Genomic DNA, 12,920 nt, shown 5'->3' with positions numbered 1-12,920 from the left:
ATCAGGCAAGCCTGAAACTTCACAAAATCTTGTGAAAGCAATGCTTCCAAGTCCCAGTGCCTGAAGGCTGAAGAGACAGCCAAGATACTGGCTGCATCTTCGCGTGTTGCGTATAAAGCGGCACAGCCATAAAGGTGTTGAGCTGCAGTAGGCTAGGCCTCACTCTCTGGCTAGTTATAAACATATCTATGTGTAGATTGCATCAAAGCCCACATGGGCGGGGATAGATTAAGATCCTAACCTACACATACACCAAAAAACGTAATAAAGATACAACCATACAGAAACAACTGCTCTTCTTCATGATTGATTGGTCCTAACTCTAAGATGCCTACAGCATTTCCTCGGGGTAACATGTACGTCATCACTGAAGCTATAGCAATTCACAGTACGAGCTATGCTTTGTTACCCACGCTGGCACAACGGCAAGGTGTGCAAGCTGATTTATCTATCACCAAGAAGCTAGTACCTCCTACCTATCAAAGATTGATCACATATTCACATTTCACTTTCCTTTTCGCTTCTTCTGGAATCCAATGCAACTCGGGCAATACCACTTCCCTTTTGGCTGCTCTTTCAAGCCAACGCACCCAAAGTGGAACCATTCGATCTTGCACTGGCAAATAGTTAGCAAGGCACTCAGTAACAACGCATACAAAAAAAACATGGGAATGTAAATGGAGTGCGCTAAGCTGGACTGTAATATGAATGAAGAAAAGTGACACGTACATCATTATTGTCACATGCGACCATCTCTCCGTAGCTGACTTGGTTGCAGAGGCAATATGTTGGTTCGTTAGGATCCACAGGCAGCTCTAAATCTATGGCTGGTGCTGGTTGCTCAGTGGGCACCTTAGCAGTCCTGCAAATGAGAGTTTGCCTATCACAGTGAGAAAATATGGCCGGCGCATTAGTTAATTAATGATAGAATTCAGACGCAAAACATACTTCTTTCGACCCCCTCGGCCTCTTTCGCCAGATCTTCCACCTTTTGGAGTATTATCAACAGCAGAGGTACCAGCACTAGCCATCACAGTAGCAGCAACGGTTGTACCTGCAGCAGCTGCAGTGGCGGCAGCTGTAGCTGCCTCCTTTTCTGTTCCCCAGAACTCATGGTAAAGAAGCAATGAGAACAAATAGCCAAAAAGGAAAAAAAACAAAACAAGAGGAATTTAGAAGAAATTGCCCTGTCACATAAGAGGTACGAAGTACATCCTTACCTTGTCGAAGTTCTTCAAGTTTTCTCATAAACTGATCTAGCTGCTGTATGTGAGCATCAACCTATATCATTTATCCAGAACAGCACAATCAAAATCCTGGATAATCACAATTTAGGGACATTTGTGGCAAGCATACGCAGAAGAACCTAGCAAGACATAAACTATAAAAATGTGAATTTCTTGAGAAATTTGATTAAAACTGTGCTTTAAGTTACTAGGAATCTAAAGTACTATTGCAGCTAATATGATGTATATACATGGTTTCCTTATACAAAAAAAGGTAATAGGACAGCAAATCATAATGACTAAAGCTTTCCTTTCAAGTTGGGTGGTGACAATTTTAATACCACAAATCAATATAAGATGCAGAACTGAAAGAGAGAACATTATACAGAACAAATTTTATTCATGTTCTCCCTACCATTAGAAAAGGAAAATGAACATATACTCATGGACCAATAGAGTTTTGTGCATATTATTTAAGTAACTAGGACACTTTACCAGGTCATAAGTCTGAGTGGCTAAAGCCACCTTCTCATCAGCAATTCTAACACAATGCTTCTGCTCATCAATTGCTTCATCAGAAAATTTAAGTTTTGCAGGGTCAAATGCAATACTTCCAGATTCAAGTCCATGCTTAATGTCCTCTATTTCTTGCTGACAGCGCTGCTCATTTTCCGTTTGCACACCTGATCAGAAGCACAAGAGGGAGCTTATTCCCAAGGAATATTATAGATTGCATGTTTCACTCAGTGAATAAAATTAGCTTCACATAAGAGGGAGCTTATTCCCCAGGAATATTATAGCTTGCGTGTTTTGCTCAGTGAATAAAATTAGTTTCACATGTACATCACCAGAACAACAAAAATAACTGGTATCTCATAGTTTGGACAATATTTTAACATCTTTGGCACTGCCCAGATAACTACTGATACTTACCTTGTTTTAGGAGGTGAATCGTAAATAATAATAATTTGATACAATAGGTATTGACCAACAAATACAAGCATTAATTTCTATGAATCGCAGAATTTTTATTTGTTTTGGCTTTCCTTAATTTCATATGGATACTATATATATATATATATATATATATATATATATATATATATATATATCTATCTATCTTATAATGTGCAGAAACATCTTCATACATGTTTCTGCTCTCACCTAGCAGAAAGCACAGACATCGTTAAATATATATAAAAAATATATACATTGGTTTATAGATGAATCTAGGAAAAACCAAAACATCTTATAAACTGAAACTGAGAGAGTAATTGTTGAATAGTTCTGTTTTTTAAAAGGAACGCCAGGAATCAGTAAGAAAGCAGAACACCGGGTTTTCTCCCAGTACCTATAAAATTATAACCGCAATAGAATTATCATTTCCATACATATCTTCCAGGAGACATCTGAGATTCGCCCTCACCCTTCATTGTGCTTAGATTATTTTGATATGCAACAATTAAGAGAATATGAAGAGAGTGGTTCAGTTGGATGGTGGAAAAAAACTAGGCATACAAAACTCGGTATACCTTGCAAGCTTCTATCTAGCTCTCGCATTAATGAATAGTTCCTATGCAGCATAGCTGGCAATGCTTCAACACCTGATAGTAATCAAAGAAGTAATGTATGAGTGAATGATGCATATGGATGCACGATACAGGTCAAATCAGAATAATATGACACTTGAACATTTTAATGCAATAAATCTAGCATCTTTTTCCACAAGGCACCTGCATAACAAACACTTGCCTATATCCAACTAATCCAGATATAATGTGTAAATCCTAGTTTATCGAAAAGTGCAAGGAAACATGAATGCATAAAAGTAAAGGAGGAAGCCAGTACAAAGATCGTATAGTAAAGAAATAAGGCTACTTGCTTATGTCATGTATCCTTGATCAGAACTACAAAGTTTATATACATCATCTAGACTCGCGTCATGTCCCTGCATACCAGAAGATAGTGTTCTAAGAAAAGGGTTGCAAGGGCCATACAAGGAATGGGTTCCCCAACCTTCTACCGCATAAACCGCTGCAGGGTGGGTTACCATATCCACACGAATACTGCTTAACCACTTTTTCGATCCTACACAAAATCAGCAAGCAATAAAGATAACTGCTTAATTCTGTTTTATCACTTTAACCTGTGATGCAATATATATATATATATATATATATATATATATATATATATATATTTTGTGCTGCGGCACATGCAACAATTTCAATGAAGATAACCTAGTAACGTAGTATTAGTATTTTGGGTATAACCGGACAGCAGCACATCACTGAGACCATTAACGAAAAATCAAGCATTTCATTTGAAGTTGCATAACTTAGAATTAGGCTCCATCATTATATTATTTTCAGATTCATTATCATGTAACCACCAATTGCCTTACCGAACCTAACAGCGAAATTCATCTAGGAAGAATTAGTCAAAGACCCTGGGACGCCTAATTGGAGACATGCACAAGAATCTCGAACCACTTGTGAGAACACATGAAATCAATCGATGCAGGCGTGTGCCCTAGGGTTCGTGGCGGGGCGGAGGCAGAAAAACTCACTGGCTTGGAAGTCCTCGAGGAACCCCATGGCTCTGGCGATGGGTTGCTGCGTCCCCGACAACTAGGCCTGGGAAAACTCGAGATGCGACGGGGAGCTGGGTGGAGAGCGGACGGCGACACGGCGGAGCGGCCGCTGAAAAGCCTCGCCGGCCGGCACGTCAGGTTGGGTTGCGGTTAAAACGAGACCAGGCTAGAGATCCCCTTTGCAGATAAGCCCACGAAGAACTAGGTTATTTCAGGACCCCTTGGTACAGGGGATAGGATACGTGAATCAACGAATTGGATGGTGTTCAGGGCAGTGCTGTGAAAGTCCCCCTTATCAACTGTTTAGTCGGTGGTATATACAGAAACAGTAACCAATATGTAACGTATCGTCGAGTCAGAGTACCAGTAATTTCAGTACAAATATACAACCAAATGACACGATTAATTAGTTATATTTAGTCTAATCGGTCTAATTAACTTTAAAGTGTGTTTATTAAACTATTGTAGCCTTGTAGCACGGATGCGCGCGCTTCCATGAACAAGCCAAGTCGTTTTCATCCGTCGTTATTTGTATTCTTTAAGCAAATAATGATATTTTCATGATATACTTATAGAAATATATATATATATAGCTGGTTAAAATTGTATAATCTCCATCAACTATATCCATTAACATAAAAAACATATGCACTAAAGTCAACGTATAAAATCCATATAATTCCGTTTAATTATCCATATTCTGACTAGTCGCTTGACGGTGCTTCACCCTTCCGATACCCGTATTCCGTCTTTCACAACACTGGTTCAGGGACCATGACGGCCGATGTGTGTTGGCGACAAATATGTGTATGTCGGGAATCGAGGAGCCAGAGATGGTGGAGGCTTGGGTAATTCGCCAGGCGCTGTCCATGGCTGAAGATGAAGGGTTCCAGCGTGTAACCTTTGTATATGATTGCCTATCTATTATCAACAAGCTGAATTTGACGAAGAAGGATCGTTCAAAAGTGGGTTGCTTAGTAGAGGATATCAAGAACCTAAGGGCTAATTTCTTAGTTTGCTCTTTCTGTCATCCCGTTTCAATGAGACGGCTCACAGGCTGTCCCACTGCGCGGAGCATTTTACCTGTAACAAATACCGTAATAGCATCCCTGAGTGTATTCAGGGGTTGCTCCATGTTGATGCTCAGTAATCAATCTATGCAGTATTTCAAAAAAAAAAAAAACGAATTGGATCATATGCCATTCAGATGGCACCTGATGAACCTCGCGGTGACTTTGAAATAATCTTATCCGTTTGTTTTGAGATGGGTGGCTATGAATTCATCTACCACAGTGATTTACGCAAATTTATTATAATTTTATCTATAGTTATTTGATACATTAACATACAACCCATCTGCTACAGTGCGCTAGCGTTTTTCTCTCTTCGTTTTACTGTGCTATCATGCCATTGCTATGGCAGGTGATCCGAATCCTTGAATTAGAGGACCTAGCCATTTGGAGACTTTGTAGGATTTCCGATGAGTTACGATAATCTAGAGCTACATAATTTACAGTATAAGCAAAGAAAATTAAAAAAACCCATTATTTTATAGTTTGAAAAACTATTTATCACCAACTGCTTTTCAAATTTTTGAGCTTTCCAATATACTCCTAGTTTATAGAAGAAAAGGTAAAGGATGAGGGTTGTGGATCGAGAATTTTATTTCCAATTCAAAAGATTCCAAACATGGGAATAGTGACGATGGCTCACATTGTTTCACATTTTAACTTTGGATTTTTAAAACTTAATTTTAAAGATGTGTGGTTTTTCATTATTTTATAGTATTTATTCTTAAGTCCCATATGAATATGTATATTAAAATTTTACATATAGATTATTTTTATTTATAAGTCTTTTCGTTTTTGCTCAAAGAAGCAAAAATGATGGGAGCCGTTTCTTACCCATTTCCAGTGTGCCAAGCAAAGCCCATTTCTCTGATGGGCTATGACTCTTAGTAGGCCATGACACTGTGGATACACAGACATCATGGAGGCCCACTACGAGGCCCATTGCGTACTACTAAACCCTAAACCCTCGGCCAGGTTGGATGGATCCTTCTAGAAACCCCACCCGCCCGCCCCTCCCCTTCCTCGCATTTCTTTCCCCCTCCACAAGCTCAAGTACTCTCTTCTCTCACCGCCGCTCCCCAACCCAGCCGAGGGCTCGAAGACCTTCCTTACTCTCTCGCCATGTACCGCGCGGCGGCCAGCCTCGCCTCCAGGGCCCGGTGAGTTAGCCGATCCACGCCCGCTTGCTCTCCATGGCGTGGCGCAGTGTCGCACTTGTGTTAATCGTGGCACTGAATTGTGTGTTTCGCTTTGTGCAGTCAAGCCGGGAGTGGTGCTCGTCAGGTTAGTAGGTTTCGGTTGGGAAGTGATGCGTTAGCATGGAGATGGAGATGTCTGCTCCTCTGCCCATTGCTGATTGGGGCTCCAGTTTAGCATTGTGATGGATTAGGCACTCTTATTTCCGTTGTGGTTTTGATTTAGTTTTTTTGATTGAGCTTATGTGTTAGCTTTGCAGATTGGGAGTAGGCTCGCCTCCCATAGAAACTATGCTGCGAAGGACATCAAGTTTGGTGTTGAGGCCCGGGCGTTGATGTTGAGGGGTGTCGAGGAGTTGGCTGATGCGGTCAAGGTGACAATGGGTCCTAAGGTATAAAACTCTGTTCCTGTGCTCAAGCAGAATTCGTGGTTTGAGGATCTGATTGTCGTGGAGATTGTGCATGTATAATTGATATTAGGTTTGAGCGATACTTATGAATCTCTAGTGCAACTGCTTTTGCATATGTGGACCACGAAACAACCACATGAATTAGATTAATAGAAAATCCTAATGTTGTGGGCTTGTGGCATGTATGGAATACCATATAGGCTGTAACAGCGAAAAACTGAAAATGATAAGGGCACACTAATTATACGTAGCATTAGAGAATTAAAGCCTAGTTCTACCATATTTTGTAACTAATGTACTCAGATATTTGGATACAAATTTGAGGCTTAATTGGTTATATGGCTGCCAAGTAAGTATTGCTATGGTCCCCTTCTCATTGGGTTATAGAATTTTTGTTCTGTGGGAGTTCTTTTATAATTTTCTATGGATCTTTAACAGTACACTGTGACAGTTATTAACTTATTATGCAAACAGCATTGAGCCCAATGTTTCTATGTTTCAGGGGCGCACTGTTGTTATTGAGCAAAGCTTTGGTGCTCCTAAAGTTACAAAGGATGGAGTGACTGTTGCCAAGAGCATTGAATTCAGTAACAGGGTTAAGAATGTTGGTGCGAGCCTTGTGAAGCAGGTTGCCAATGCGACTAATGACACTGCTGGGGATGGTATGGCTTAACTCTGCCATATATTGTGCATCAATTTGCTTTTCTGTTGTACTTGTCTCCCGATATTATAGCTGGGTCATAGGTGTATCACACTTCACAAGCAATTTTGTTACTAGTATTGATAGGAACCAATGTGTCAGTTCTTATTTCGCATGCAATTGCAAATAGCAAAACTGTTACTAAAACAGTCATTCTAGTGGCATCTTTGCAATATAGAAAAAACTGTAGCAAATTTGCAAAGTCCCTTATTATTTTGGTTCAATTGCTGCTTGCTGCCAACTTATTTGGAATTTTTTTCCTAGGCTTATGCTTGAAAGTTGTTCAATGTTTCTTGTGCTTCTTTGTTTATATGTAGTAATTTATTATACTGTCCTGTCTTATGTTAGTGATGAATTATTAAATTATTACATCACCAAGTCATCTTCCCACTGTCTTGACTGGTCACTATATTACCCCTTTATTCTATTACCCTGTTGAAGTGTTGATGATTCTTTACTGAAAACTGATTATGATGAACGAATTGTGGTACATGCCATTGGTTCCATTTTAGCAGTCGCTGATGTTCAACATTTTCAGGTACAACATGTGCTACTGTTCTGACAAAGGCTATATTCACTGAGGGTTGCAAGTCCGTAGCAGCTGGAATGAATGCGATGGATTTGAGACGTGGCATCTCAATGGCTGTTGATGCAGTAGTGACAAATCTAAAAGGCATGGCCAGAATGATCAGCACGTCAGAGGAAATAGCACAGGTAACCGTTGATCTGCAATGAGTTAGAAAGCTCTGTCATGTTCTTTTCCCCTTATTCTCAGTTCTCCTTAAGACATCCCATGCTAAATTTATTCATTACTGTTATAGGTGGGTACTATATCAGCTAATGGGGAAAGGGAAATCGGTGAGCTCATTGCGAAAGCTATGGAGAAGGTTGGTAAAGAGGGAGTTATCACTATTGCGGTGAGTCAACACTCCGGAGAACTCTGTTATTTCGCCAATTATATCATATTGTCTTTTTTTTATTTTAAAAAGAGTTGGCTTAAGCTTAAACCTGTAAAAGTTATTAATTAACTATTCCATACTGAGAGTTATGCCATATTACCATTACATATGATTTTCAATTTTAATTTGCATTAAGGAGCTCGTCTTTAGAGGTTGGGTGTTAGTTTTTTTCGGTTTATCTGTTTGGTTTGCTCTTTCTTTCTGGCCCGGTTTTCTCAATTTGCCAACCGAAGCATGACTCAGGAAAACAAAAACCAAATGTAAAAAACCAAGAAAAATAGGTTCGGTTTGTTCGGCTGTTGGTTTGTACCAAAACACCAGACAACCTACATCTGGCGTCGCATGCTGTGTGGGAATCGAGCCTACCAAGCACCAACTCTAGGTCTATCATTCTCTGTGTGAGGAGTACAGTAGCTGGGCCATGGGCTTAGGTGAGACCAGGGAGGAGAAAGTGAACAGGGGCGTAATAAACCCCAGCTACAGGAGTCATGGCCTCACAGGAAAAAGACTCAAACATACTAACATAGGGTTTGCTTCTTTGGCTTACTCGGTTTTTGCAGGTCAGAAGCTGTAACAGGCATTGTATACCGGATAACTCTAAAACAGAGACTGAATAAAAAATAAAACCAAGAAAATAAGAAAATCAATGCGGTTTGGTTCAGCCTTTGGTTTTCAGTCTTTTTTATGCCCCACCCTGTTCTAACCTCACTTATAGGCTCTCTAGTAGTTCAGTGACTTCAGTCATGTAGATATTTGTGTTATCTGTACACCATGAGGAATTCCTATTCCTTCTGGAGGCTAGTTTCTTTCATGACTAGCTGTGATGGAATACCTGCTTTATTTTGTTGTCTCCTCCAGGCACCTAATATTCTCTTTAAGGCTTTGAGCAAGCTCTTTCAACATCTATACTGAGTTTCATGAAATGTTTGATAGGATGGTAACACTCTCTACAATGAGCTTGAAGTTGTAGAAGGCATGAAGCTTGACAGAGGTTACATCTCTCCTTACTTTATTACCAACCAAAAGAACCAGAAATGTGTAAGTGTTTCTGCTGAAGTTATTGTACTGTTTTAACGTCAAATCATCTTGGGTATGATTTTTTTTTTCATCTGTTACAGGAACTAGATGACCCACTGATCTTGATACATGACAAGAAAGTGTCCAACCTTCATGCTCTGGTGAAAGTGTTGGAGTTAGCTCTCAAGGTATTTTTTTGTTAATATAGCTGATTGTCATTGTTATGACCTCATTGTGGGATCTAATATTTTAAGTGCAATTTCATGGCCGATAATTTCTGCTCAAACAGAAGCAAAAGCCTCTGCTTATTATTGCAGAGGATGTAGAAAGCGAAGCATTGGGTACTCTCATTATTAACAAGCTTCGTGCAGGCATTAAGGTTGGTGCTGTTCCTCCTTTTTCGTTGTGACATTTATATATTATTTGGTCTCATTGAGTGTAAATTGCAGGTTTGTGCAGTCAAAGCTCCTGGGTTTGGGGAGAACAGGAAAGCCAACTTACAGGACCTCGCTATTCTTACTGGGGGAGAAGTAAGCCAATCTTTTTCCCTTTGTCCATTTCACAGATTTTGGACCATCATATCATATCCTGTTTGTTGAATTGTGTACCTTATATGTTGAACTAGGTCATAACTGAAGAACTTGGAATGAACCTTGAGAATTTTGAGCCTCAGATGCTGGGCACTTGCAAGAAGGTAATATAATTTATCTGCTGATAAATCATAAAGTTAAAGGTTTTTTGAGCTGGCAGCTCAATCACAAGTATCACCATAAAATATGTGTTTAGTTGGCTGCACATTGTGTTAATATTGTTACACTTGAGAGAACTTCAACACGAGTGTCAAAAACACAGGTTACAGTATCCAAGGATGACACCGTCATCCTTGATGGAGCTGGAGATAAGAAGTCCATTGAAGAGAGAGCTGAGCAGGTTCATTCTATGCTAATTTAGTTTTACATGAATCCCTTCAAACAAGAAGCCATGTGATTATCACTATAATTTTTCTAACAGTGACATCACTATATTTTTTTCCCAACAGCTGAGATCTGCAATCGAGCAAAGCACTTCTGACTATGATAAGGAAAAACTACAAGAGCGGTTAGCAAAGCTTTCTGGTGGTGTTGCTGTTCTAAAGGTGAAACTCATTCTGTACTTGAAATTTGTTACTCTAGAATACTGATGTTGTGCCAGTGGAACTCTTACTAATTTAAAATATCAGACTTCCATAATTTTCACATTTAGTTAATGTGTAAATCGGTAGATTGAAATAGATAATTTAATTTGCTCTGTATTTTAGGTTCTATTGCTATTACTGACTCTAGTGACTATCCTGAGTTGTGAGCATGGATTTTTTATTTGGATCTTTCCTTTAGATTGGTGGGGCTAGTGAAGCGGAGGTTGGTGAGAAGAAGGATAGAGTGACTGATGCACTAAATGCTACCAAAGCTGCAGTAGAGGAGGGTATTGTACCAGGTACTATGTGGCATGTTTTCTGCAGGTTGCTATAAGCAGCATATTATCTTGGCAGAGCATCATATCTGATTCTGATGTACATAGGTGGTGGAGTTGCCCTTCTCTATGCATCAAAAGATCTGGATAAATTGCAGACTGCAAACTTTGACCAAAAGATTGGTGTTCAGATCATTCAAAATGCTTTGAAGGTTTATAAATTTCATTTTCTTTTCAATTGGTCCTCTCTTGTTTGCACCATCTGATGGCTGGATAATGCTGCAGACCCCAGTGCACACAATTGCTTCAAATGCGGGTGTAGAAGGATCTGTCATTGTCGGCAAGCTATTGGAACAGGATAATATTGATCTAGGTTATGATGCTGCTAAAGGTAGGGGGGCACAAAGTTCATCCATTCTTTTGCTCTGTCAGGAAATGGGGTCTATCTAAATCGTCTTTTGCTTATAACCCAGGTGAATACGTTGACATGGTGAAGTCTGGTATTATTGATCCACTAAAAGTTATCAGAACAGCTCTGGTAGATGCTGCAAGGTACCCTTCCTAACCTTTATTCTTATGCATCAAAGTGTTTTGATCAATATCACTCCCCCCTCTAGAGGGTAACATGACAATATCGATAGTGAAACTGCAGCTGAATTATCTGAACCAAAACTTTTCTTCATTTAGTGGGTGATTGTTTGGCTTTTTCATGGAAAGAACAAACAATATATTTGTAAACGAAAAATAATTTGTGAATAAAATTTTTTATATACCTTAGCGATCTAAAAGCCAAGACTGAAAAATAAATATCGGTGAAAAAACTACAAAATCAGCTATAAATTTAAGGTTGAAAATTTAAATTTTGGATTATAAGCATAAGCAGAGGCGAAAATACTGAAAATATCAGCTGCAGTACTGTCACTGTAGAATGAGCATTCAAGTAGTAGCTTCTGAAGCCTAAGTTTGCAAATTGTTATGATTTTAGTTTTTTCAATGAGATTCAATGCTTCGCTGTGCAACTCCAGCTTTATTTGTATGAGGCATCATTTTTACTGTCTGTTCTCTATTGCAGTGTGTCCTCTCTAATGACTACCACAGAATCTATTATCGTCGAGATCCCCAAGGAGGAGGTGGCCGCACCCGCAATGGGTGGTATGGGTGGCATGGGCGGGATGGATTTCTAACTTATGCTCCAGGTCGTGCAAATCAATGTTGATCTGATACATTTTGTTCGTTAGATTAGTTTCTTTTTGCGGTGCGGATATCTTAATGCCGTGATTGATGAGGTGGCTGTCAGATTTCGATTCTGCTGCAAGAGAATTGTAACTTGAAATAGGGTCGAACATTAGAACTTAGAACCTGGGAATTGGAATGCATAAAATAAAATCATTCTATACAAATGGTGCACGTTGAATTTTGTGTTTTGCTTTGTGTTACCTATTTTCGCTTTTGCTCGAAGCTCCGGAATGCAAGAACCAAGAAGCCAAGAACAGTACTGTACATCACGTGCTTCGATCTGTTGCATGCGCAAGTTTCTTGTGACTGGTCCGTATTAGTTTCATCATCTGACTTGACTTTCAGCCAATTCTAACTCAAAGCAACGCATTCCCTCTGTTTCATATGTTACGAAACATTTTGATTTTCTAAAGTGTGATCAAGTTTGTAAGAAAAACATAACAATATTTTCAACACAATAAAACATGGCATCAAAATGTATCCAATGATAGGTTTAATATAACTAAGCTGGTGTTATACTCCAGCTTGGTACGGTAACTGGCTTGGGCTCGGCTTGAGCTAGCTCGTGCAACTCGTGTGCCATCGAGCGGGCGAATGCATCGAAACAAATTGAAACCAAATCAACCAATATCCATACAAGCAAATTGGCAACCATCGTTTCATCTGAAGCAGTTAGTAAATCAATTCATCCCTTCATCCAAATACACCAAAAAGGCCCTAATCGACATTAGTAACTCCACAAACTAGGAAGCGGCGGTCAGCGGTAAAGCAAATCAACAAATCAAGAAGTGGCAGCCAGGCGGTCGATGCCAAAGAGATTGATGCTGAGAAGTTATTTGTAAAATAAACAACCCTTTTCATGTTAGTGGTGATGGGTCAACAACAATATCAGTATCAATGATTTTGGCCCTGGTAAAAAGATATCCATTTTTGGAATAAGTTTTATATTAAACTTTTTATAAAATAAAAATTTTAAAATGGCTAAATGTAAAAAATATGGGTAGTACTATAATGTACCGGCATGAAGTACCTTTACCATTTTCTCCTTAGTACTGCAGCAAGTG

The 12,920-nt window shown here is 39.3% G+C and overlaps 2 protein-coding genes across 3 annotated transcripts; one reads left to right on the top strand and one right to left on the bottom strand.

Moving 5' to 3' along the window:
- On the bottom strand, window positions 1-4,014 carry LOC102699757 (PHD finger protein ING1). 2 transcript variants are annotated; one of them, XM_015834890.2, is made up of 8 exons: window positions 3,796-4,014; window positions 3,243-3,314; window positions 2,759-2,830; window positions 1,722-1,909; window positions 1,221-1,281; window positions 949-1,096; window positions 730-862; window positions 1-616 (listed from the first exon to the last, which is right to left on the bottom strand). In XM_015834890.2, exons 1-8 carry the CDS (start codon window positions 3,821-3,823, stop codon window positions 506-508), a joined length of 813 nt encoding a protein of 270 aa, XP_015690376.1. In that variant the 5' UTR covers window positions 3,824-4,014; the 3' UTR covers window positions 1-505. The 2 variants fall into 2 exon arrangements, with proteins under 2 accessions (XP_015690376.1, XP_006649386.1); XM_006649323.3 differs by lacking the exon at window positions 3,243-3,314 and having other exon boundaries at window positions 2-616; window positions 3,796-4,013.
- Window positions 4,015-5,874: 1,860 nt separating this feature from the next.
- On the top strand, window positions 5,875-12,034 carry LOC102706270 (chaperonin CPN60-1, mitochondrial-like). The gene is made up of 18 exons (XM_006650966.3): window positions 5,875-6,049; window positions 6,149-6,173; window positions 6,346-6,477; window positions 6,998-7,157; window positions 7,734-7,909; window positions 8,017-8,112; window positions 9,088-9,192; window positions 9,273-9,359; window positions 9,461-9,550; window positions 9,621-9,701; window positions 9,797-9,865; window positions 10,024-10,101; window positions 10,211-10,306; window positions 10,545-10,644; window positions 10,729-10,832; window positions 10,906-11,011; window positions 11,094-11,172; window positions 11,693-12,034. Exons 1-18 carry the CDS (start codon window positions 6,012-6,014, stop codon window positions 11,802-11,804), a joined length of 1,734 nt encoding a protein of 577 aa, XP_006651029.1. The 5' UTR covers window positions 5,875-6,011; the 3' UTR covers window positions 11,805-12,034.
- The last annotated feature ends 886 nt before the right edge of the window (window positions 12,035-12,920 follow it).

This window comes from Oryza brachyantha, chromosome 3 (genome assembly GCF_000231095.2).
Source record: "Oryza brachyantha chromosome 3, ObraRS2, whole genome shotgun sequence".
Classification (NCBI taxonomy): domain Eukaryota; kingdom Viridiplantae; phylum Streptophyta; class Magnoliopsida; order Poales; family Poaceae; genus Oryza; species Oryza brachyantha.
The sequence above is the reverse complement of the archived record's forward strand: the minus strand, read 5'-3'. Positions and strand labels throughout refer to the sequence as shown.